Source organism: Coturnix japonica, chromosome 12 (genome assembly GCF_054131305.1).
Source record: "Coturnix japonica strain WE chromosome 12, WE-NBRP24, whole genome shotgun sequence".
Lineage (NCBI taxonomy): Eukaryota > Metazoa > Chordata > Aves > Galliformes > Phasianidae > Coturnix > Coturnix japonica.
This window is the reverse complement of record NC_140674.1, coordinates 10,147,686-10,175,415: the sequence shown is the minus strand read 5'-3', so window position 1 is coordinate 10,175,415 and position 27,730 is coordinate 10,147,686. Positions and strand designations below refer to the sequence as shown.

Here is a 27,730-nt window from a genome sequence, read left to right as displayed (position 1 = left end):
GGTGAAACAAGATGTTAAAAGTAACTGTGTTCCTGAAAGTGTAACAAAGAAATTTACAGTAACAGAAAGAAGCAAAGAATCATGCATTTCAATGGGTCCTTAAAAGAAACTGAAATTCATTTTTAAAAGATACATTGAAAATGCTAATAGAAATACATTTATAACATTTGTTCTGTTCTACTTCTTCACAGTGCAAATACAAATTGTCCATGTACTGAAACAGAGAACTGCAGAAAATGGAAACCAATAATGACAAAATAACTCATTTTCTGTTCTGCAATACAATGCCAAATGGTGCATTATCAAACTACTTATGTGCTTCTTCCAGAGATTCATGGAACACTTAACATTATAGCATCTCACTGATAAAGATGTTGCTGGGATTTATTGACACTGCAACTGTTCAAAAATTAGGTAACAAAATGTTATGCACAGATGATATCCTGAATTCACAAACCTCAGTGTTGCAATATATTTTGAAAACCACAGTCTTGCAACATCTGGCATCACAGGGGATTTATGACTAACATCACATTAAATTCTGGTTCTATACGTAACTTCCCTCCGTATGGGAACATCTGTATATTGAAAAAAGTCACTTATGTGCTAGAAAAAACTATGGCCAAATCAGAGTGCTGGTTTATGGCCTTAGAGAAGCTGCAAAGTGGCATCTGTACGGCTGTGAGATGTAATGCAGTTCAGGACAAAAGCTTGATGCTTTATGCCACTTGCACCATTAGGCCTCTCCCAGCTGTAATAGCACTGCTGTTGTTGAAATGTATACGTAATGAACATTTCTGCCTGAGTTTCTTGAACTAAGAAATATTTTAGCTTAATATCACCCTGACAGATCCACACAGCCATCTTTCCTCTCAACCTCCGATTATCACAACCTTTCAGGATCATCCTTCCCAATTAAAACCCCACGTCAGAATTCAGTTTATATCCTTTTACACCATTTGGCAGAAAGTCTCCCTTCCAAAGGCAGACAATTACAGATTCACAACAATCTCTGAACAGAATTATCCACTACTGCTAAATAACACCCTTTGTCATGATTTTTTTCTTTCTTTCATTTGAAAAACACAAAACGGTGGAAATGCAAATTTAAAAGGAAAGAAAAGAACAATTATTTTTCAGCTTAATCCTCTCTACAGAAAATGAAGAACAACACAACGTATTTCCAACACATTATTTAGCTGTGACTAAAGCACTTAAAATATTTAATACTAAAGAATTTTTTTTATTATTGCACCATTTGGAATGAGGTATTAGATTATTAATAATCAATAAAGCTATGTTTGCACAACACAAATAATTATAGAAGACAGCTTATCTATTATTACTGCTCTTTCTGAACAGGCTCAGAGTCTACACAAAATAAACAGCTGAACTGAGGAGGACGTTTGCTCTATGAAAAGTAGAAAGAAGTATTAGCAACCTCTGTGACTCAAACAGTTTCTATTTTCACCTTAGTCAATGGAAACTATAGCTAGACAGATGACAGTAAACAACATACATAATCAAATTTAGAAGTTGTTAGAAAAAAAACTACCACCTATTAACTTCTTACTGGAGAAAACAATCAGATGTGACTCACAAGTAATAGACTTCAACATTAGCAAGTATTCATTTCAATGCTTTCTATCAATTCTATGTAGAGTGACATAAAATTAAAAATAAAAAATGCCTCAAAATTTGCATAAGAATCAATGAATGGCTGAAGATGAAGGTATCAACTTGCATATATATATTCTATATTTGTGACTGAATTAATATCTGTATTATATGAAAATATATTTCTTGTAAAGAGCCAGTTACAAATTGCTTTAGTCTAGTTGTAGTTTAATTTATCAGCAAAATACAGAAATATTACCAGGAGACCTGATAAAAGATTGAAATTGATTGTCAAAAAGAATGGATATTCAGCTATAAATACATAACATGCTTAATAAATGCTTTATACAATTAAATTGGTGCATTCTTCTCTTCATTCTGTTAAAAACAGCTTTAAAAGAATTTGGTCCTGCAGGTCCCATTCTGTAGCCACCCTTAAAGCCTTCTTTTACATTGAATGACAATCAAACCAACCAAAAATCTAACAGAAATTAGGAAAACAAGACTGACTGGTAAACCAATAAGCATCCAGATTTGACATAGTATTTGAGCTCCATTATCTATCATTACCTGAAAATTAAAAAGTCCTGAAAACTGTAGAACAAAGAGGAAAGATTAGTAGAAATAAGAAGAAAATAGACAGAAAGACAATAAATTATTGTAGTCAAAATGGTAGAGTCAGTGGAGAGTCATCCAAAGGAGATGCCTCTTCACTCTATGATTGCTTTTTGTATTTCAGGATTTCTATCATTCTAAGATCCTTAGAGAAATATGGCCCTTCTTCTTGATTAAGTCTCCAGTAAAACAAAATAATTATCTCCTTTGCTAGGACAAAGGAAAATAATATGGTTGGTACAGTTTGTCATCTACATTTCCTGTCAATGCCATATTACACCGATTAGTTCTTCTTAATCAGATGTGCTGCATTTCTGAAGCAGTGTCAGAATACGGAAAGTTTCTGAGGTTGTTTCTAATCTTTTCAGTAACAATCTGATATTTACAACAACAAACAAACTCCTGACTTAGCTTCACCTCCATTTGCATATCCACCAGAATCTACCCTGTTAGGATCATTCAGTTCTTCAAACAGTCCAGTTTCAATGATTTCTTCCTGCCAAGGTATAGGGACAGCACCCGTCGCAAATTTTTTGAAGAACTTCTTGTCTTTGTCATCAAACTCAATCCCTCGTATTTCAGAGAAATCAGCAATGTCTGCAACATCTTTGGCATAGACAACTGATGGGTCTGGCACAAATGGAGGGTCAATGAGGTTTGCCTCTAGCCTGTGAAAATTTATTGTTTTGAAGAAGCTGTGCTTTCTTGGGTCGTCATCTTCATTTCTGCAACAAAGCAAAAGATTGTTAATTACTGCAGTATTTTGCTCTCCAGCAGATACAGTCACACACAGCTCAAGCATATTCAGTGTTGCATTGAACAGTGTAAGCACAGCTAAGCAGCCAAAAACAGACCGATCCCATTATTAATTTCTTACCTCTCAAGGTAAATTAGTCTGGGCAAGGTACCACACAAGAGCAGCAGCGCTGCTTCTGGCAGTACACTGAGATACACATAGCCAAAGATACACCAGAACTGAAGAGATTGTAGGGTGGAGATAGTAAGTATTGGACTGACTGCTCAACAACAAAAAGTCAAGTGGTTGACTTAAAAGGATAAGAATATCTAGTAAATTCCAGACTGGGGTAGTCTGGTTTAATACATCTAGGGACCGACGGATGTAAAACAGTCTGAGGAGGAAACTGACAAATGGCATTTGTTCTGTTAATTTAAAGCAACTATGCATTTACATTAAAAAAATTCTGCAAAGCCCAGTTAAGTAGCTCTAGCAAGTCAGTTAACTGAACTACTCTTACAAGTACAAGAGCAAAAGGACTCATAAATTATGGCATCAGCAAGAGTATGTGCACTTCTGTCAAAAACAGTTTTTTAAAAGTATCTTTAGAACCAGGAATAAAATCCAGACACTGTAAATACAATATATTTAGGTACACTTTAAAAAGAGTAACTCAGGGATGACATTTGATGTAACAGAAACAGTGAATTCTTTCACTGTAGCATATCCTACAAGCTTGCTATGAGTCTAAGAATAATCTGAGCCTCAAATGTACGGTCATTAAAGCATGATCCATGACCACAGCGTTAGATTTGCACATTGCCCATAATGTAACTCTAGCACCAGGCCATACAAAGTTTGTATTTAGAATTACTGTGAAAAGAGAAGCAGGGGAGATCGCTACACTTTTTTCATGGCTATGTTGTTGTTTTGTAGTAGTTGTTTTTTATTCGTGGCTCTTGAAAATGATAACGTAAATGAATGTACTTTTTTCTGAATTTCAGCAAATGGTCATTGCTATTGTTCCTATTGTCTTTCTCCATTTTCTTACCAAAATACTTAGCAAAAAATGTTTAAGTGCTCATGCAAATCTTAGTCTTTTTATCACTGTAGATGTAAAGAAGCACCATACAAAAGTAGCAGATCTGCACAACCACAGAAAATCTTTAAGACCTTACAATATGTTTACAGAACAGCTTCTCTGGCTTGCCTCTACTGCCATTTCCTAATAAGCCTCCCTGCCATGCTTCTGGCCTGCCTTGGTTGTAACGAGGCACAGCTGAGATGAAAACGCCAGCTGCCTTTTTCAGCTCCCTTAGAAAACCATATTTCTGTGCTTCTGCTGCCTGGTTTGTCTGAGAAAGTCACCGCCAACCACTAAGAGCAGTACTCCACCATGACCACAGTGATAAGATACAGCCTGAAGAATGATAGATGCTGCCATCCTGGTATCCTGCCCAATGAAATAACAACATTTTCAACCCAAACGAGCTATATGAAGATAATTATTAAAATGTAGATTAAGACTCTGCATATGCATAATCTTGTAAAATCATCTTCTAGATTAACTAGCTAGTGATAATGCCATGTACTTGTACAGCTCTCGAGCTTGATGTGATTTATTTACATTTGCTGTTAGCCTGTAGGGCATTAGAGCTGCTGCTCAGATTAATTAGTGCCCTGTGACACTAGAGAGCTAATAGTGCCACCAATCCTATTAGACAAAGACGTACTCACAAAAATTTCACTTTATTTTGCTCCTTGTTTCTGTGACATAAACCAAAAAGCAGTAAATGCTGGGGAAGGCTCCAGTATGGATTACTGTGGTGTTTTTCTTCCTGATGTATTTTCTGTCACCACTAGAAACGTAAAAAGTTTAAAAACATAAAGCTACAGGAACGCCATCTACTGGAACCAACTGAGGCATCTTCCAACTAGCTGCAGATGAATTTGAGCTCTTCCTCTGTGAACTGCATGTTTATGTAACTTAGAAAAAAGAACAAATGAGCTCATCTAAACTCTGTCAGTTTTGTATTCCTCCACAAAAAAAGAAAATCACTGTACATGCAGGAAAACGTGGGCTACAGGGATGTCAATCCCCTAAAACTGGTTACTTTATTTCCTCAGTTAACCAATGGCATTAAGTCTTCAATAAAAAAGTGAGGTATTTCAAAAGGTCAGGTGTACAAATTAAAGCTGTCCTTGAGCAGCTTTAACTTATGCAACAGGCACTTATGTAGATAACCCAAGGTCTTATTGTCCTTATTAGAATTACAGTGCTAATCTTTACATAAGGATGAGCTGTCCTGAATAGTATCTCCCTATTTAAGACATACATAAATGCTTTTATTCTGTCATGACCAGACATGGTATATATGAACACTTTTACAACACATCTCAGTAACTGTATTGTAATAGGCAGTGCAATTTTTTATCCCTGTACATTTCTGATACTGCTCAGAATTAATGCAACAGCAACCAGGCAGAATAACTGTAGTTTGGCTAAGGAAATGCGTTTACTTAAGTGAATAATTTGTTGCTGCTTTTGCTTCAGACTTGTTGAATCAGACTTGACCAAATTGCTAAGTCAGGGACAAATCCATCGCTATTCATCAACTCAGTGCCACCAATGAAGTCCCCAAATCCACTGTTTCACACAAATGTGTGCCCAATATTCTTCTCTCATTTGTTCCTGGAATGAGTCAGAAAAACCAGGAACCTCTACAAGACTTTTTTAAAGCAATTGAGTAAAGAGAATAGTCTCTTCAGTAAGAAGGCAATGACGCAGCCCTGTAAGTTAGGCATCTGCAAGGCAGAAAATCTGTACTGCAGATCTGGATTTCTGCCCACATAATTCCTGTAAGTGATAAAGCCAGAAACCCTGCATTCAGTCTACATTAGCACAGATTCACGTGTCTACTTAAATACCGTCTGCTTTTAGGAAAGGAGATGCAAGAGAAATGGGCAACTCCCATCTCCCAGAGCTGCAGAGTCTGATCCCATAAAATACCAATAGAAGAACTCCTGTGAGCAGTCTGGGGTGGAGATGGACAATTACAGTATTGCAACAACATTCTTTATTTCCATTTTATCTTCAAAAACTTCCACCTCTCTTCATGGAAATGAACAAGAAAACTCAATACTCTGTAGAAAGGGTAGGTCTAAGCTAATCTTATGTAAAATGTTATTACTATTATTATTTGTGGCATTAGTACAGCTTTTTTTCTGAATGTGAGAAATAAGGCATACCTGCTTCCTAAACGATTCTCTGGTTTCTTAGCCAAAAACAGTCGGCAAATATCTTTTGTTTCCTCTGTAAAGTTGGCATGTTCAAATTTCACCTCATCTTCCAGAGTTCTTCGTTTAACCTCATCCTTATCAACCTTTTCTTTGAAATTCTTGAATGGTGTTCGCCCAGCAATCATCTCATAGATGCTACATCCCATAGCAAACCAGTCCACAGGATAGCTGTAACTTTCTTCCTTCAGGATTTCTGGAGCCATATAACCATTTGTCCCAGCCTACAGCAAACATACAGACAGATTTATTACACAATGTGAGTAATGACATACAAAGAATTAAATATAGTTTAAAAAATATTAGTAATACAAATGATAAGTTGGTTTTGTATCTGTAAACTGAGGAACAACTGTGTTTTAGCACATGGACTATTTCTGTCCTTAAACATCTTAGCCCACAGAAAATCTTTTAAATGCATTCTTCAAAGGTGAAACGTCTACACAATTTTTGCATAAAGGGGTTTCTTTTAAAATTAATCTTTATCTGACTTCTTTCATCTTAACATTTTTCCTGCTGAAGAACACTGCTGGCTTTGTCTTGCAAACACAACTAGTAATCATTTTGAAAAGACTGAAAAAGGACAAAAAAAAATCAGGCAATCTTCTGCCCCCTCCCTGTTCAGTGGTTACAACTCAGCTCCAACAAGAGGACTGTTGCCATGAGAACATTCTCCTGGAGCTGGCAGCCGAGCTGTGGTGGGAAGTTATCAGTCACATTCCCTGCTGTCTTCTGCAAGGAACTATGACCATCAAGGGCCAAGAAAAACTCTTAAAACCATTGTATGAAAGTAAATCAAAGATAATTGTAATTAGTACATTACTTACATTTAGGTGAAAAACTAGTTCATAGTGCTTGACTGGGAAAAGCTCTCTGAATAAAGGAAAGGACTAATCAAGCCTCCAAAAGAAGTGGTGACCACTCTTTGAGAGGGGAATTCGTCTGCTTTCTACCAGTTATATGCCTGGCACATCCCCAGCTGGGGGACAGAGTCCACAATATTCAAAACAGCTCTTGCTGCCCCTCTGGTAAGCAGTTCTACCTGGATGGATGGGGAGGTGAACTTCTCTATACAGTTTCTGATGCACTGTTACATCACTCAGGATATGAAATTTCAGTCAAAGCATTTTCTCAACTGACACTACCACATCTAATTCTAGACCCTATTTCATGTATTTACCAGATTCAGCTAAGACTGATAACTATGTCATTTGAACTTTATCACCATTTGAAATGAAAATACAACGCTTGTGTAAAATCCCCCTGGGTGTATTCAAGATGGTCACCATTACTACCACCAGAACAGTCAGTGACAAAGATTCACTCTGAAGCAAAATAGAGTGAAAAAAGTGTAACTAAAACTATAGTTCATCCGAGCAAAATATGTTTGCAAAAAGAATAATAGCCCAAAAGATGAATTTCAGTTTACGAGTCATGTCTCACTCAGCTCATGCCAGTTCATATGATGGCATATTTGCTACAGTAAGTAATGTCTGCAGGAAGTTAGTTTTTTTAGAGATATAAAGCAAAGTCCTTAATTTGATCGACGCATAGAAGTGAAATGAGAAAAAACAAAAATATCAGTGAGGTTGAAAGCAAAAGGAAGGGTTAAAAGTGAACTGTTATCTCCCTCAGTAAAACCACAGAAGTTCAATGGAGCCATTACAGCAGCCCAAATCATTCCTCACATAATTTATACTGTTTGCATTGGATTCATCTAAGTTAATACTGAGAGATATCCTGACAACATTCAATTTTTATGTGCAATTACTTTGCCACACAGAAAGAAGAAGCGCTCCAATATGGCCTGCAGAACTCCGGCCCATCTGGCCAAGGATCAAGAAAGCTGGAAGGGAGTGGAAGGGCTGAGAAGAGTTGGGAAATGTTGGTACAGAAGGACAGAGACAGCTCATAGTGCATTAGGGAACACAGACACTGATTACGCTTCTGGAATATTTTTGCTTCTTGTTCTGGGAAGCAATAAATGTTCTTAGCTTTCCTGAGATGAACTGGTTTTAGGGCACTAATGCCTTGAACAACTGATAGATCACAGTATCTGCGGCCAACAAGGTGTCTCAGCAGAGCTACCTCCCAGACGGTCTCTTCCTTTCTTTCCCAGTTGGCTTTTCAGAAGAAAAAGGTGCCAAGATTGCTCTCTTCCATATGCGTCTTCCACATATAGCCTTCAGTAAGTCACACTATAAAGAACACTGTGATTTGATGTGATCACAGACTAAAATACCACATGAGAACATCTTAATAGAAAACAGAGATGTATCAACAAAAGCTTTCCTTTGAGATGGTGGATGGGTTAAGAGTGTGAATAAAAACTGAATTTACAACATTCTAAATTTGGTATCACTGAAATCTTCTGAGCTGTTACAGAACTGATCCAACTCCATCTGAGAGAAAGCATGAAATACATGTTGTTCCTCTGGTATGCCCAGCTATTCCAGGTGAGCTGTTTTTCTGATGAACATTTAGCACAGCTTGAACCTAAATTTAAAATAAATCTCTCTCCACCCTGAAGATTATTGCTAGTTCTAGGATTGCTAGCAAAGGAATAGGCTGAGAAATAGCAATCTAATATAATCTGATGACCCCTAAACAAACAAACAAACAAACAAAACAAAAAAACCCAACAAAACAAACAAACAAAAACAAAAAGAAAGAAAGAAAGAAAACCTAAAGAAAACCCACTGGAAACAGATACATTTCACAGGTACTGAACAGTGATTTTTAAGTGGGAAGAACTACGTATCTCAACTTATATACATTATATATATAAGTAATATGAAAGGAAAAAAAAGGAAGAAAAAAAAGCTTAAATTTTAGTCCTTCACCTCAAGCTCAAAATGCAGAGCTTTGACAAATTATTTCATTTGGAAGAAGGTTGATAAAACCTTAAGTATTTAAATGCAGAACAAGGAACACAGAACTTTTTCAACCCCTGGAGCTGAAAGAAAAGAAACCTTCTAAATGAAGACTTACTTGTATCTTTAAGGAGTATAAGGCACTGGAAGGAAGCTACAACCTCACATCCCTGCAGTATCATTACTAGGAACATGTCAAAACTCTTATATTACAAGGAAAAGAGATCCTGTGGCAGCACGAAGGACAGCCTCAATGACTCAGGAAAGGTTTATTTAGGCAGGTATGTAAGGAGCACATTGTCAGCCTAGTGAATGGTGCTGTAAAACTGTACAACCCTCACTAGGAGCTAAAGCATTTGATAACATCCCATAGAAGGTGGAATCATATGCCACTGCAAACACACACAGCTTTTCCAAGTTCAGTCAATGCAACACTGGCCATTTTTTGCTTACTCTCCATCTAACACTATCTTTTGTTATGATAAGCAGAATGCTTTATTCGCATACACTGTCTGAAATACAAAAAATATTATTCTTCTGTTAAATACATTTTAACATACTTGTTTTTGACAAGGATTAAACGATCCACTTCCCTCAATTCTCCTGCCTTGAAAACAACCCAAAAGGCAAGTTTTCAATAATCATTTAAAACGTAATGACCAAGTGTTGTCCTTAGATACATCAGCACAGACATTACATTAGGTGGAATTATTGCTTTCAGCATGCAGCTGAAATGAGTCATCTGAAACGATACCTTGTTTCTTTAGTGAAATGTGATTCTGTATAAATTTTTTAAAGGCCACATAATTATAGTCTATGAACAACACAAGATGAGATCCTGAGAAGCACTAAGTGCACTGGGTTCCCAGGACAGCTGAGGGTACTTGGGCTGCCAGCAGAACGTGGTGCACAGCGCAGCTTCTGCCCCTACATCCCATTCAGCTTACTGTCCCAAGAAGGAAAAGTATTCTGAACAACATCGTTATCCCAGCTTCTTAAAAATACAGCGAAGAAAGAAAGAGCGCTGTCTAGAGTTTTCATTATCACGGAAACAGGCAAATGGGGAGAAATGGGATTTAGATCCCTCTAGCTTTTCCCACAGATCTCTGCAAAACAAACTCAATTGATATCACAAAGCAAACAGTATAGCAAATCAGAATGACTGTTCTTTGTTTGCCATGGCACAAGAACTGTTGAACAGAGGAAAAAAAACAAGCTGAGTTTAGCTCTATCAGCTGTTTCCTGGGGCTCAGTCCATCCTTCCTCCAAGGGGTGCCTGACAGCTTTGTTCTCTCCTCCAGCTGTTCCTCTGCTCCTTCAGCACTGCCTGAACACACCCTGCAGGAACGAAGCGACTCACCACAGAAAACTCTTCTCTTCACATAACTTAATGGGCCTGAGATGCAGAGAACAACTGATATTCTTCTGCCATTCACTTTGCAATGTTCCTTTCTCCCCCCAGAGTCACTGTGAGGAGAATTAGGCACAGAGTTCCTCCATGCTTTCTTGTCACACGAGCCAGCTGACCAAATGTCTAGGCAACTAACTTCTATAAGAACATTAAATCTGATCTAATTAGCACGAACTGCACCTCTGAAAAGTCTCGCTGAGCAAAGACCTCAACATACTGTTAATGCTTAGCAATGGGAAAGACTCCATTGACTTTCAGACAAACCGATGGGCTGCTGGTTCAGAAGAACACAAAGCACTCTGTTCAGAGTACCAGGAAAAGAATAACGATGGCTGTGAATCCCAAAGGCTCACATTAAATTCAACTTTGAAGGTTTTTCTTTTATTTTCTCAGAGGGACATAATTTTAGCTGGGAAATCTTGTCTGTCTTAACAAAATCCATACAGTTAAAACCAAAATGGGACAAAACCCAATTTCTGCTATGTAGTAGGAAAAAAGGAAACAAAATTTCTCTCTGGGATCAAAGTCGCTAACTGAATTTGTACAAAAAGTCCACGGCCATTTCTCATTAATTTGAGCTTGTATGACAGTGACCATTGATGTCATCACCATAAGTCGCACAAGTGAAAGAGAAAGCCTTGTGATAGGCTTTCCTGTGCTCAAACACAGCAGGAGAAAGTAGATGCAATGACAGCGTATTCTTCAGTTCAGCTGATGAAAACGAAAATGAAAGGGATAACGGCTTGAGAAGGACAGCTGCTCACTGACACCAACTGGATCTCTGGACTCAAGAGCATCTCCCCAGTGGCTCCCTGTGTGACCACAGGTACATCATGATCTTTGCCTCAGATCCCACTGCCAAACCCTAACGTACCTATCTTGTGAACTGCCAGAAAACACACGCTTTTACAGATAGTGAAGTAGTCAGACATTATAGGGATTGAGCATATGGGACAGGCAAAACATTTGGTACTGCCCCCCTAACTACACAATTAGTATACAACCAGTACTAGGGTTCTGTACTATTCCTGTGACACAGTTTTCCTTCTAATGTTCTGTTTCTCTTTCAATTTCTTGTGAATATTTCCCATCTATAATGTGCAAAAATTGCTGCATTTCAGAGATAGGTATGCTTTTATTTTTAAAATGATTATTGAATATTATATAAAAAATAATAAAATGAGAAACATTCCATCCACTTAGCTCCGTGTATATTTTATGAAGCTCTTTCTAATTAACGTTCATGCAGCACAAGGTGTAGGTGGCTTTCTCAAAGAGAGGACATCAAAGAGAAACGTTATGCTCGGCACCTGCACCACGGAAGAACAGCACTGCAAGGCACAGGTAGCAGCACCCCAGCTAGCACAGCCTCCACGTTAAGAAACACAAATGACAGCAACCCCTGCATGGCTGCTGCCACTGACATCCACAGGACTTCAACCACCTCTACAGATGAGTCCAGGAAGATTTGGCCCATACAGCCAAGTCAGTGCAAGAACAGAGTCATGTCATTCCATGTTTATTAACTGGAACACTACTCGCAGTACGTGCAATTGTGCACATGGCCCACTATGAGCAGAAGCACGACATCCCTGCAACCTACGTTACAGCTCCTGCTACACTGCTCGTGGTCAGAGCTGTCAAAGGAACAGCTGAAAGATAAACATCATCAGCCAAACGCTGCATTTCTTACCCAACAGAACGCACATTACTGACTAAAATAAATCACCATTAGATGATTTAATCAAAGAGATCATTCTGGAAAGCACTGGCTAAAATTAAACAGTAGTACTTAGCACTTACACAGCATTCTCATCTTCCAACAGTTTAAGCTTTCTACCAGCTTTAGAAACTTCACAAGGAATCTTGTCCCTTGCTTTTTCATGGAACATACTGCAGTATTTATTAACCATGAGATGAAACCAATGAAGAAAGACGATCAAAGTCATGCAAAGTGCCTGGATGCTGTGTCACAAAAAGAAAGAGAAGCTATGTCAGGCAGGTGGCACACCTGGTACAGGAAAACTTTCCTGTTGGGATATACCTGATAGCTTGGGAAACACTGCATTCTTGCATTCTTGTCACTCCAATGTACTTTCTGCCTCCTCCAAAACTGCAGGATGCAGAAAGTTCTCACAAAATCATTTTTGTTCCCTTCATTCTCAAGTGCCGATGGCAGCCACAGCAGTAAGATTCCATTCTGTAAAGTGTGTGTTTCAGGAGAAAAAAAAAGCAGCAGTATTCATCATGGTAATGCACTTCATAACTGTGATTATCAAAATTCTTAAGAGCAAAGTCCCTCCAGTTAAATATAATCAGTCGCACTTGTGATACATCAAATTACATCAGGTATGTGGTGGTTCTGAAACTGTAAGATCACAGCAACGGTTGTTAATTCCAAACAAATGAAGAGCTGCCATTTTTTGAAAGCTCGAAGGAAGAATTTTTTTATGGAACTTTATCTAATAAGGACGTAAATGTGACCATGATCAGAGGGCAGCTGCAAAAACGCTTCGTTATTTTTCATCTTCCAGCTCTGAACCCTTCTCTCCATTTCTCAACTGCCCTGAAATGAAGCTGCGAGTTTCAGGAACATCTAAATAGATTTCCTTTTGTTTTCCTAAGAAATAGAATCTTACAATAAACAAACATACAGGAGGGCAAAAGGACATTTTGAGTAAGAATTTAACCAAAACATGTTTTTACTATAAAAATATTATCATGTCCTTCAAATATATAAAACATAGCACAGGAAGACCAAGGAGCCCAAAACCTCTGCTGATACGAGTGCATTTTTATGAATATTATAGAAATATTTTTATCTTGTTTTATTTTATGCTGATATTCTTTTCCTGTATTCAGCCTCCCTGGCTCACACACACCTTCTCCACAGAACTTCTTAACTTACATGCAGCACACATGAAGGTATTAGAAGAAAATGCTTGCTCTTTTCTCACATTCTCAGGAAATCAAATACTGCTAATCCTTTGGATAAGGGCAGGAGCATTTGACTCCAACACACATGAATTACAAGATGTATAATGAGAAAAACTTGAACAGACCTCCAGAAAAAGCACGCTCAGTCACACTGTTCAAAAGAGAAACTTGGTATAAGACATGGAGACTCCTCACTGCCATCTTATGCAAAAAGAATTAGTTCCAAATCAGCCATAAGCATTTAGCAAGCTCTTAAAGAAACTCTTTTGCTCATAATGAAAAAAAATCATTGTGATATCCACCCTATGAACATTACAGTTTCTCAGACCAGATTCAACAAAACCTCAATAAGTGCATTTGCACTGACAACCCACATATGGTAGTCAAATAAGTACAAAGCTAGACAAAAACACCTTGCTTAGGTAAAAGCCAACTTTGAAGGCTCTCAGTTTCTCTTTGTAGCCTATTTCAACTTAAGAAAAAGAATATCAACATATAAAAAGGGAGTAATTTTATCTCACAATCCAGCTTTATACATGATATCATCAACACGTCAGAACAGATGTTGCAGGCACTTGTATGGAAAGTCATGTTGATATTTCCTAATGGCCTGAATAATTTTATCAACTCTGACAAATAGTTTATGATTCCAGGGCTGTCAGTAACAGCTCTGCCTGACTAAGTGAGCATATACACATTTCTATATAGAGAGCTTAGGTATGTGCACATACCTGAGAGGAGAGGGGAAAACCTAGGGCTGGGTATCCAATAAACTCTTTAAAAACTTCTGCTTCTTAAAGTAGGGTAATTTAATGTACTATAGTTACAGACAGTTTGTATAGGTATCTCCCAAATGGAGTATGTTTTGTGACAATACATAAAGGATACCGGAGCAGCTACTTCAATTAAGTTAAGCTTTAAATAATAACCTACAAAGTAGTTTTTCTGTAGCATAATCACACGTTAAACTATTAGAAGACTTGACCTAAAATTCATGGAACCTTCCCATGTGCTAAGAATATAATCTTTGGCTGATAAACAATGCAGAAACATTACAGTTTCACTGAAATTGCCACGGAAAACTTGAAAATGTCTAAAACAGGAACTCATTAACAAGCCTATCACTGGTGCCCCATGCTAATCTAATCACCTAACAAGATTTACAAAGGGGATTTATGGATCCTCCATCTCATACATGGACGGTATGTATTGTACACGAGATGGTAGGAATTTTTATGATTTGAAGGTGAAGCTAATTTATCTTTTAATGGCTTCCACACTAATGAGAAGTACACTGGATTTTCAGAATACATGGAAATATTGTATTTTGTAAAATCTTGAATGGAATAAAGAAAATGCTCAAGTAAGTTCATGTATTACATACTACTCAATCCTGCATAAGGATCAATGAAATTATTCACATCCTTTTACTTCATAATATGTAGCAAATAACTATGAAAAAAGGCAAAGACAGCAGAAAACTGCTACTGAGTTTCACTATTTATGAATTATTAAGAGGTATTTTCTTAACAGCTGAGGTACAGTTGGTCACATGGAGCTGAATGTTTATCAAGCAGGTGTCTTGGATCAGGTGTCCACTTTGAATGCACACCGCTGAAGAAGTGATCTGATTTAAAACCAGACAATCATCAATGCATTTCAGGGCACTCTGCAATGCCGCCTTGAAAATCTAGTCAATTGCGGGCAAGTACACTTGACTCAATAGAGCAGAGGTGCTCATATCTTCATAAAACCCCAGCTGACTTCAAGTACACAAAAATGTATGGACAAAATCTCCCCTTTTTGCTGATTTGATTTAGAAAAGTATTTAAATGATCTGACTTTTATTTTTTCCAAACTCAATTTGTAGAAGAGCAGACTATTCAGGAAGGAAGATACAGGAAAATACAGTTACTGAAACTGTTTTCTCATTTATATCTTCAAACAGATTATAAAGATTGCACACAAGGTTTTTACTCAACTAAGTGCACCTGGCTAATGCATCATTTAAAGAATTTTATTAAAACAAATACTGAAGGCACTATAGAAAGAATATAGGTCATTAGCCCATTTTTAGAGTAATCAAGAAGAAAACTAAATCAAATGAACATTTACTTAGCTCCTGATGATATACAGAAGATATGAAGTCTTCCATTTTACTTTGCTTATCTACAAACTGTCACCCAGAATATGGAATCTGCCTTCTGGTGTTTGGCACTGCAGTCAGTACCTGGGGCACAACACACATTTGCCTGGGAGGAACAGGCAGATATTCTGCTTTAGCTTATCTGCCTTTATAAAGCTGTGTCCATAAAACGGTGCAATTGATTATATTAATAAATTTGCCTCGGAACCAAAGGTGTCTATACAAATAGATTTTCATAAGGCTTTTAAAGAACTACTCAAAAGCTTCCTAGGAGATAAGAACTGCCCCCATGTTAGGCCAGAATGTAACTGCAATTAGTAACCAAATTAATTTAACAGCACCATTCTTACTTTCTTACATACACCAAATCTTGTAAAAGTGTTTTTAGAGCTTCCTGTGTTCAATGCTGCTATAAATATTACTAATGACCAGCTCATATTTTGCAGCAGTAACTTTAACTTCCTCCTAATTACAACACAAAATGAGGGAAAAAAAAATCATTATAATCTCTCTCATATTTCATGTTCTCAACAGAAACAAAGCTGAAATTCCTTCTGACACGCTGCAGTCACAGAGTATATCTGCTGCAGTTCATACTCTGATTTAGTGCCCATGTAATGGTGAACGCTGCTACTAAAACCAGTGACCACCAACAGAACAACCTGACTTTCATAATTCTGTCATGGAAGGCAATGAGACACAACTATCTCGCCCATTGCTGCTTGTGAGATTGTACTGTAATAAGTACAAGAGGTCATGTATTTCTGAAAACATTTTTTTTCTTCCTTTACCAAAGCCCACACATTTCCAAGTAGTAAACACTGCCCCTGGACAAAAACAGATTTTCATCGTAACAAATGTATGCAACTGTAATTCGCAAAGCATACTAAGGTTCAGGATCAAGAACACTCTGGGCTCTGATCAAAAGGCCATCTTCACAAACAAAACGTTACCACTGCACATAATTTCTACTTGAAAATCTGTCCTTGCTATCACTGAAACTGCATTTTCATATCTAAAACTATGCAGCCTCGTTTTAAAATCTCCCATTTAAAACATTCATCTGTATTATCTGTTAGCAAGAACTAAAAATAATCATAACATTTTTTAATTGTCAAAAGAAAACCTGTCCTTCCAAGTACAAATTGCTGTATGAAGTGATAACACAAAAGGATGTGTGTACCTTACACACGATGGAAAATTTTACCAGCAAGCCCTCTCCATGCTACTCAATTTTTACAGCATTTTAAAGACGTGGGAAGTATAATTACTGCAGTTCATAACGTTGCTTCCATTTCTTCACATTCCTACTGTACTTGGCTCATTATATACATCTTTAAGTTCAGGACACTTCAGGATAAAAACAATTTTTACATTTCAGGATTACATCTTTTCTTTGTAAACCTCGTGATACTGTTACAAATTGGGACTGGGATGACCACAGGCACAGCTGAGGTGCTGCACAGAAATACACTCAGTAAAACCCAGTTTGTTATCTCCCTCTGTCTTCCTACACATACACACAGGCACGCACATTTTCAAACTCCCATTGAGTCTGCTGATTTTTTCAGGAATGAATTTCTAGGGGGAGGATTCATAATTGCTTATTGTGCAGCACCACAAACACCCACAACGCCATCAGTACCACCACTCAGGAGAAATCTGAGATCTCAGAATCCTTTAGGAACAAAAACCGAGAATGGGATTCATCTCTCTAACTGATTTGCACTAAGCAAACAAGTCCTTCGTTAAATCCCAGACCATGCACTATTACTTAAGCTGTGTTAGCATCTCTAAAACAAATGGTTCAAGTGCTGATCTTAAAAGAAACAACAGACGGAACCTGATTCTTCTGTTTTTGTGTAAGAGAAGTTGCTTTACTACATATAGCGTCCAGAGACATAATTAACCAAATCTTCTTACCACCTGTCTCTTAGAATGAAATGACCACGTAAGGTCTTTAGCAAGCAACAAATCCTGGGGAATTAAGTCTTGGACTCAACGCATTAGAAATAGAACAGCTTCCTTTCCCACTGCCCATGTTCAATGAATTCCTACTCACCCTCTGAGTGATGGATTTTCCCTCTTTGACTTGCACTGCCAATCCAAGATCAGACAGTCTGCAGTTTCCGTTATCATCCAGGAGGACGTTTTCCGGTTTCATGTCCCGGTAAATGATCTTGATGGAATGAAGATGCAGAATCCCACAGGTGATCTGAGCTGAGTAATAAATGACCCTGTTCAATTCTAAACCCCTTTGTCCTACATTGTAGATGTGATATTTCAGATCACCTCCATTCATGAGGCTCATGACAAGACACAGATGAGTTTTGCTCTCATAGGCATAAGCTAACGTGACTATGAAAGGGCTGTTGACCTTCTCCAGGATTTCTTTCTCCAGTAGTGCCATCTTCTCTCCACTTTTCTTTTTCAACCTTTTCTTATCTAGTTTTTTGCAGGCATACATCTTGCCAGTATTTTTCACCTGAATGGCACAAACCTAGAAGTGAGATGCAGATGGGAAAGTAAAGAAGCAGCGTTACACATACTGGTTAGAATATCAAGAGCAGTAATAGGCAGGAACTGAGGAATCACAGATGCCCAGCAGCAGACACTGATGGTACCTTGCATGGCTGAGCATAATAGCAGAAAAAGCAACGAAAAAGCAAGGATACAGTCTGTTCTATTCTGAACTAGTATACAACTGTGGGAAGATCCTGAGGACTCCGACAATAGAACTGTATGATTCATTAAAATAAAGAAGGATCCATTCCCTGATCATCATAATAAGCAGCAAATACAGTTTTCATCTCTTCCTTCTCAGAAAAAAAATTATAATCTTATTCATATTGTTTTTTGGAAACAGAACTTGACCTGTGCTATTCCTTAAACTGTATGTAAGAATTATCTGGAAGTATATGAATTAGCACAGGCCAAAATAGTGCCAAGGAAAAAACTAACAATTAACTGTACAGACAGTCACGCCAGCTTTTGTATAGAAGCCTGTATCTTTACTAGTACACATGCAGAACACAAAATTTTTAGGGCAGTTCTTCAATAACAGGCTTCTGGAGTCAATATGAGAGGAGATACAAAGTGAATTTCTGAGAAATTAACAACCTGGAGGCTAAAGTTCTGCAAAACTTCAGAATGTGTTTAAATTCATTACCAAGTTCAACATTCAAACCCACCTGCTGATCTCAACAGGGGAGAGATGACCCACTTTTGTAAAGGTACAGCTCTTACCTCTCCAAAGCCACCTTTGCCCAGCACTCGGAACTCATAGAAGTATTTATCAGTTACTGGCTGCTTCTCAAAAACTTTCCATTGGAGGAATTTGTCATAGAAGGGGCTAGTCTGGAAGTCCTGGAAGGGCTTGCCTTGAAGGAAGAGTTTGGTTTCCTCTCTAGCCAGCTGTACAACATTCTCATAGTCTTTCTGAGCGGCTGCCTGGCATTTGCTGACTAAGTCAGAGCTCATGAAAGACAAATAATTTTTGGAGCCTGTCTTAAGAAAGTTGGTGATAATGTTCTCCATGGTACTGCTCTTGATGTTGTCCTCTGCCAACTCCCAGTTTGACACCTCATCCAAGAAATCCCTAGCCACCAAATATTCTGGAACTGTCTCTAAGAAGTCTCTGAAGAATCTCTTGCCAATGGGCTGCTGTTCACAGATGCTCTCATAGTCAGCAGTAATGGACTGCCTAACCTCTCCACATTGATCAATCTTGGGCAGTGAGAGGCTCTTGCGTCTCTTCTGCATCTCCTTGGTGTCTCCCTCTCCACTCTTCCTGGCCTGCAGGTAGGCCGTGTTGGCAATCAGGTTGTCGAGCCCCCCCATGTCACACATCTTGGCAAGCTCTTGGGGTGGCAGAGCCTGGCTAGACAAAATCAGTAACTGGCCCAAGAGCTGAGCTGCAGCTGCCCTGCACTCCTTCCTGCTAGCGATGTGTGTGCGTTTCTCAAATGCACCAGAGAGACTAACTGCTTTTGCATTAAATACCTCTCAAGGATTTTCACTAAGTACCTTTAGGTACACGCACCATTTGTGGAAAGTGACTGGTAAGAGGTTTCTCTGTAAGGAGCTTGAGTTTGCTATCTATAGCTGAAGGATGACACCCTACACAAACCTCCTCACTGGCAGCACTAAAGAGACTCAGTTCAGCTGCAATTTCTCAGAATGGACCCTGATAACCTTTATATGTACCATGATCTCCTCTGTACATAGATGCTGGCTGCAGAAAACAAGCAATTACTGCTGTTTCTAACACAAACAGTACAGTCCAAGCCCAGTGGCACACCAGCCACAGTTAAGAGAAGCCTCTTGCGACCCTTGCTCTTGCCACACCAAATGCTATCAGACTCTGAGCTTCTAATTGTCACTCAGAGCTCTGAGGTGCCCCACTTCCAGACTCAAGTTACACTCAACAGCAACAACTCTGAGCTCCACAGATATTCCTGCAGACCTTGATGTCTCATGCCACTCCATCTGAAGGAATAGAAAGCGGATTACATGCAGAGGCTCAGATCTGCTGCTGCTCTAAAAATAATGATCCCTACATATGAAGCAGCATGGAGTTGTGAGCTCATTTCCTATCCACAGAAAAAGAAAAAACATACTTGAAATGACAGGCCAAATCTTGCCAAGGCATTCCAGATGATACTGTGGCCTCTATTTACTTTCCTGCTGAGCTCGTCTTATGACAACAAGTGCCTGGATGACAAGGAGACAAGGTGGCAGTAGTGCATGGCTGAGGCAGCATCAACAAAGGCACAAAGCGGATTATAACCAAGTGAAGCCAAAATCCACTTGACTACATTCCCAGGGCTACCTACCAGGAAGTCTGTGCCCTATCTTTATCCGTAAGAAAAAATTCCTGTATGGCATCTGTTAGGCCCTCTTCTGCTGCAGTGTCTTGTGATTCGGCCTCTGAAAACAGTTTTTAGACATAAGCATCATGGGAACAGGTGAAGCAGTTCCATGATTTTCCAGGAGGACTGAGGAGAAACTACTCAAGGAGAGTTTCCTTTTCTTCTTTTTTTTTTCCTTCTTTTGTAATTGGAGCAAGCTGAAGGACTGAATCACAGATACTTAACTTCAAGTTACAACAAGCAGTTCTCAAAATCATTACAAAAAGCCTTTCTTGGCTGCTTTCAGTCATTCTACTATCATGTAGTAGTGCAAGTATAAATTTGCTTTTATCTACTTAATCCTGTCTGCACTGAATCCATTTGACATGTAACTCATGCTTACTCTCCACAAAACAGCATTACAGATGTGAGGGCATTTCTATCTGTGATCAAAACAGTCATCCATTGCAAGCTATGTGTATGAGAAAGCTGGGTACTCCACAGCAGTGTATTTGACACCCTTGCTTGCGTAGCATGTCTAATTCTGACAGCTGAATGCATGGATGGGGCAGGTGCAGGTTACATAAAGGGCTGAATGATACAACTCGCATGGCAAGGAAGGCTGGAAAAAAATAAATTAGAGGAAATAACATCAAATTCAGTGAGTGATTCTCCTGAAAAAGGTGTCCACAGCAACACATGTCTGTAACAATCTGGGAACCAAAAAGAAAGGTGGAAAAAACAAAAACAACCCACCTTTATTTCAGGTCTGAAAATTCAGCAGGGTCTTTTAGCAAAACACCACCACTGCCCAAACATAGAGAAGCAGCATGACTGGCTGGTAAGCGGGCCGAACTTCAGCCTACACCAGCAATTGATCACAATGAAGCAAATCAAGGAAACATGCAATGTTTATGCTATGTGCACAAGAAAGGCGCATTTACAGCTTCAAAAATAATTCTGCTCTATTGTTTAGAACCTTCTTTGATCTCTGTAGAACATGCACTCTAACATACAGTTCTTCTGCAAAACAAGGGCACTTAAAACAAATACCTAAGTGAAACAGTATCATCTGTGCACACAGATCTGTAATTCCAGTCAATTCTGAGAAGAATCCCGCTAGATTTGCTGAAATTATCCAAATCTACCCAGCTTTTATTAAACAGAGAACGACATTCAGGAGATTCTTCTGCAGTTATGATTCTCAGCTATTAGTGACACGTAAGAGACGTGAACAGAAAGAGCAGTGACAATTACTCTGCTGCTGCCCATACAGTCCCATAAACCCCAGTAAAATGAAGGAGGAAGTTCTCTGGTGGGATCAGATAAAAGTAAAGACATTTTAGGGGATGGAACCCAGCAGAGAAAAATAAGTAGTAAATTATTTTCGTATCTGAGAAGATGAAATAGAAATTGAAAAGATGAAGACAAAATACTCCACAACAAGCCAAATGCCATAGGCACCTCATTACTACTGCCATTTAAATGACAGACATCTCCTGGGATGCTAACAACGAGTGCAATTCGCTGACAGGGACACAAAAGCCCTATTTAAAACATACAGAACATTTTAAATACAAGATTACAACCATTAAACAAAACCCCAATAAACTCTGCATGGCAGTGTGATGACAAAAATCAAAGACTGCCATTGGAACTACTTTATACAATGGAGATAATTCTGTTTAAGTATGTTTAAAGAGAACTAAATAGAGATACATCTGAGAAATGAATTCATCTTAAATTGAGATTAATTAATAACATTTAAGTAAAAAAAAAAGAATATGCATATAATCTTGCTTCAATTCCACCCAAGTTTATTAACCATTTTATTAAGTCCGAACTTCAATCTCTCTGTTACATACATATATTTAAAAAAACAACAAAACATGTTCAGATTAATAGTAATTACTTCCGATATTTAGGGCAAAGCACCTAAAGACGTGTGGGAAAAATCACGGGTCTGACCCTATTAAAAAGATGATACATTGAGCATTTCCACAGCAGTGAAACAATGCATTCTCTTACATCCCAAACCAAACACATAACCCAATAAAATAACAGTGAAGAATTTTCTATCAAACGAGTTCTGATGAAAGCACAATTTAACATTATTTTCCTAGATTTAATTGATACCTGCTTTCCTTGGGACATTAAAATGGTTGTTTTTGTTTTCCCATAGTAGACAGCAAACCAACAACATGGTTTACACCACTCGTAAACTGATATCCAATGTGTGTCTCTGTACCAAATATTTCTGGATTAAAAGTACTTGTGTCCATGAACTTTAAAAGAAACATAAAATCAGAGATGTGGTTAAATTTTAGTGAACTATGATCGCAGAAAACGTGTAGAACATTACACAGCAAGACTTCAAAGATGAAACAAATTTTCTTCAGCCATAAAGAAAACCTACATGAGAATGACAGTGTTGTTCACATACCACTCATTTTAGATTAAAAACCAAAATACTTGCTAAAAATCTGAATTGTTTTTTAGTATACAGCATTATTAAAAAACAATGTATTTATCCAAACCCAAAACAACATCAGACACTAAATTATACAGCACATCAGATTTAATGGAAAGGTCTCCTTTTCAAATTAATTCATTGCTCCAAGCAGAAACATTAAATGAACTGTATTTGGTGTATAATCTGCACCACCACATTTCTGTGCTCTCGATACAGTTAACACTCAAATTGTAACAGACACATTTATTAATGCAATGCCTCTTTATTCAGTTGTAGAAACACCTGCAATAAGACTCATCACTGCCTCGCAGTACTGCAAAGAGCACACAGCAAAACCACACTGTTCCATACAGCAGATAAATCGGATACACCATGCCATGATCGAGACATTCCACTCTTCCATATGAGTGTATGGCATAAGATACACACAACTCCAGCAAGTCCAACAGAAAACGTCCGGTGTTTTTATTTGCCTATTCTCTGGACTACCCAGTCCTGCTGGCAGAGGGGACAACGATTATTCTGTTTCACCCACAACGACATGCAGCAATTGTGGAAGGAATGATTGCATTCTCCCCAAACCACTGAAAGAGAAGAAAGAACACGTTCTAGTCATGCTCAGATGTCCGATCAATGCCCACAGCAAGGTCCAAGCTCTCAGATGTTTAAGATTACTACAAACTTAGAAAACCTTTAAAAGGACAAAATGTGTCATCACTGACTTATCCACTGTGTCTGGATGACTGCGGTCATGCTGACAGTACTTCTCAGCTCTGTCACACATCCTCTCACACGTGTATTCTCACCTTCCTGCACCGAGTGTCTGAAACAAATCTGTGAGCATCAGCTCTGCCCTGGGTAAGTTCTTTGTTTTGACTGTCACGTTCAAAAACATCACTGGTGCGCTACTGATACTGACTTCCCATCAGACAGGAGAATATCACTAAATTCTCATCTGAAATGCTGCATTTAAACTGGGTGAGATCAAGGAAGAGCATGTGACACTCTATGTAGCCTCAAAACAGCTCTACTGGCAAAATAAACCAGCAGTTTCATGGGCTACAACTCTTCAACACAATAAAACGGTTACATACTGCCCATGTACTCACAAATATCAGCTGCTCTGTTTTTTTCCCTTATTAGCTCACATTTTCCTTAATGAAATATAAGAGTACCAACCAAAGGAGTGCTGTAATGTATGTGTTGTTTTTTCTCTATTTTCAACAGGACTCTTAGCGAGTCGTCAGAAGCAGGAAATTCCTGTTCTGGTTAAAACAATCATCAGAAACAACAGTGAATTAACTTTGAGACAATACACTTCAAAGTAGAACCAACAAGGGCGTGGAAGGTTTTACTACCAGCTTAAGAGTTGACTTAAAGGTTTAAAGCAAACAATATGAGACAATTTTCACTGTTTCTGATCTAAATATATCGGAACTGAGATACAATTTGCTTTTGCATATGTTGGCAAGCAGTGTAAAGGATGTTCATGATTAAACAGCATTACTGCAAACTCAAGTGATTATGTTTTTTCAAATGGAAACTGAAAAAATAAAAGTTGGGTCTGAATCAACACTGGGAAAAATATCACTTTTAACACAGACAAACAGTTATTTGAGAACAGAATTCTTCTAGGGGTAAAACCATGGCACCCTCTGGCACAGCCTGGAAGGGAAAAGGAGCCATCCATCCCTTCGTCCACTTCAAAGGCGTGCGTTGTCCTCTGCTGAACTGCAGTGGGGATGAGAACTCAAACCTCATGGCTGTGTGCGGACACCACAAATGTGAACACGTCCTGTTCTACACAGCGTGCCTGGCACCAACGCTAATTGAGTAGTGCTCAAAAAATAAACCGTAAAGTGTTATTAATGTAAAGAGATGACACACTGTACAACAAAACAGCAGTTTGATTCCGAGCATTAATAAAATCAGTATTCCCTTCAAACAGGGAAATGCCCCCTGCTGAGAGAAGCTTCAACTTAAAAACAAGCAAATGAAATCACTACATACCAACACAATCTTCTTGTTTGTTTTCAGCTTGACATCTAAGGCAGGCATCTAAAAGTAAACAAGAACAAGACTCAATCTGATGCTCAAGATTCCATCTTAAGAATAGGCTTGGCAGAGAAAAACATTTAACTTTAAAAACAATTATAAAAGGTAAAAATCTCTGATTTTGTTGCTCACTTCAGCCTTTGAACATTAAATAACAACTCCCCCCAGATTTCAAACAGTGAATGAGATGGTAACATTCCTATCTGAAAGAGATCAGAAGGACCCTAAGCTTCACAACGAGTTTCATTGCTTCTATTTTCTCAACTTCTGCTGAAAAAAAGCTTCTCCATTTTGCAGATACAACCACCAGCAAGTCCGTGCCAAGGCACTCAGGCACATTAAGAGCAGAGCAAGCACGCAGCCAAACCCTAATTACAGGGCCTTGTTTTTCAGATGTCAGCAGCTCCTTTTAAGGAAATCATTCGCAATTTTCATTTCTTTGGCCTCTACATCTCTCACAACCCCCCACCTCCTGCTACCATTCTTTTATACAGTACATTTACTTAATAGAAACCTGAATGTAATTTTTGGAGTTACATACAAACCTTTTTTAAACACTGGTCAAAAATACCCAATTAAAAGTATTTATGTATTTCCCAAGCTCCAGCCCATGGCTACAGGGCTGGATGACAGACACAGCAATCAGAGAAGTCACAGCTTCCAGGCTCAGTACAGTGTCACACATACAGAGCAGAAGAACGGCTTTGTTTCTCCTCTGCACTGATACAAACTGCCTCAGACACGCAGGCACACACTACGCACAACACAAACAGTTAACAAGTGCCCCGCAGGTTGGATGTGACCTGCAGGTCACCAGCTGGATCACATTTCCCTGGAAGACAAAAACACAGCAGGCTACAGGAATTTTAATTTGAATATTTCTGCCAGATATTGCCAGTAGTTCTATTTTAGATTCACCTGCTCTGTCCTCATTTTCTCAGCCAGTACAGAATGAAGATCACAGAATCTCTGAAGCAGCTGCTCCCTCCTCAGTTAGCTGAAAGTAAGGCTGCAAACAAAGCTTCCTGATGCCTGTTCCCATAGTTGTAACTTCCACAGTACTAGGGGCCACACAGCAAATATTCAGGTGCTATTCCATGCTACATGGAAGCAATCTGATCTGGAGTCACCCAACATGCTGGGCAGCCAGATGGGGGGGATTGGCAGCCACTTATAAGGCTGCCTTACAAGTATCTCTTACAAGTATCTATCTCAGCCCCAGCTCCACACTTCAAAGAGACAGGACACAAACCACAGCAGCAACATAAACTGTCCCCAATCCCATGCTACAATTCTAAGGGTGTCAGCTTGACAAAACTTAGCACACTCACATCAGTTCAAGGAGTTAAACCAGCAGTAAATTGATGCTGGCTAATAGTTCCCTCCCTTCCACAATCAAACACGCTGACTTCAAACATATAGAGCCAGCGTAGGTCTGGCACTGCCTGCAGCCAAAGGGGGCTGTGCTGCAGCGGCTCTGCAGGAGCCAGGCTGAGTCTGGCAGGGTCAGTGCAGAACTGCTGAACCCGAGTCAGTAACGATCAAGTTTCACATTCTGGCACTCAGTTTGCTCCCAGAAATATTACCAGAATTTTCTCTTACTTTCAGATGAAAAGCAGCCCTTTGGCCCAAGAACAAAAAATTGTAGATGATGGTTGTTTGTTTTTTTTAAATCAAATATCCACAGAAGACAAACGTGCTCTTGCAATGACTGCTTATCACAGAAAGTTGGGATGATTTCCTATTCCCACAGTCTGTGCTCACTGTACAAACACAGCAGGTGACTGCAATGCACGTTCTGCCTGTTCTGTGGAGCCCGAAGCAGAGCAGCTGTGCAGGTCTGTGTGCACGGGCCCTGCTGGGGGCTTCCACTGCAGCTGTGCCTCACACAGCAGCAACAAAACAGATGCAGGTATAACAGAACTTAAAGACTTTTCAAACGCCCCGGGTAAATGCCATGCAGGCCAAACACATCACAAGATGCTGACGTCGGTCACTGCCTAGGCTGCTTTCCAAAACTGCCTTAAGATCAGGTGATCCAAGTCCCCATTTCTCCAACAGACCTTTCTGTACATTGATCTGAGCTGAACAGCGGCGGCCCGGCGGGCGGGACAGGCCTCGGCGAGAGGAGCGTGCGGCGCGGCCCTCAGCGAGAAGGGCGCCTGATGTGAACGGGCACGGCCTCGGTACCGGGCGGGCACGTTGTGGTGACGGAGGAGCACGGCCACCCTGGGCCGGACCCCGCGCGGCCCAACACAGTGCCGGGCAGTGCCGGGCAGTGCCGGCAGAGCGGGCGGGCACAACCAGCCCCGCGGCGGAACGGCGGCCATGGCGGGCCGGGCCCTGCCCGCTGGCGCTTACCCATGACCTGCACCCGGCAAATGGCGCAGGTGTCGCACTCCACGTCCCAGCTCCACATGGCCACCGCGTTCCACTTCTTCAGCGAGAACATCTTGTCGGGGCCGCCCGCCTTAGAGGCCGAGGAGCCCGGGTGCGAGTGGGGGGCGCCCGGCTCGTCCCCGTCCTCCACATCGGCCATGGCGGAGGGGCGGGGACGCGGCGCGGCGCGTGGCGGCGGGACTGCAGCGCCACCTGGCGGAGCGCAGCGGGAACACACACAGGGAGACACCAGGCTGACCTGCATCAGTGCTTGGTGTGCACGAGGATCTGGGTTGGGGAGTGAAGACATGAATAGAACTGAAGCAATCAATATTTATCTT

At 39.6% G+C, this 27,730-nt stretch overlaps 2 protein-coding genes across 3 annotated transcripts; both read right to left on the bottom strand.

Moving 5' to 3' along the window:
- Positions 1 to 1,828: 1,828 nt before the first annotated feature.
- On the bottom strand, positions 1,829 to 19,756 carry GRK7 (G protein-coupled receptor kinase 7). The gene is made up of 4 exons (XM_015871490.3): positions 18,879 to 19,756; positions 17,695 to 18,132; positions 6,218 to 6,489; positions 1,829 to 2,957 (listed from the first exon to the last, which is right to left on the bottom strand). The coding sequence occupies exons 1-4, from the start codon at positions 19,479 to 19,481 to the stop codon at positions 2,615 to 2,617; spliced, it is 1,656 nt and encodes a 551-aa protein (XP_015726976.2). The 5' UTR covers positions 19,482 to 19,756; the 3' UTR covers positions 1,829 to 2,614.
- Positions 19,757 to 22,278: 2,522 nt separating this feature from the next.
- On the bottom strand, positions 22,279 to 27,558 carry RNF7 (ring finger protein 7). Of its 2 annotated transcripts, none has more exons than XM_032446471.2 (3): positions 27,074 to 27,558; positions 24,966 to 25,013; positions 22,279 to 23,539 (listed from the first exon to the last, which is right to left on the bottom strand). In XM_032446471.2, exons 1-3 carry the CDS (start codon positions 27,338 to 27,340, stop codon positions 23,483 to 23,485), a joined length of 372 nt encoding a protein of 123 aa, XP_032302362.2. In that variant the 5' UTR covers positions 27,341 to 27,558; the 3' UTR covers positions 22,279 to 23,482. The 2 variants fall into 2 exon arrangements, with proteins under 2 accessions (XP_032302362.2, XP_015726978.1); XM_015871492.3 differs by having other exon boundaries at positions 27,372 to 27,558.
- Between the last annotated feature and the right edge of the window lie 172 nt (positions 27,559 to 27,730).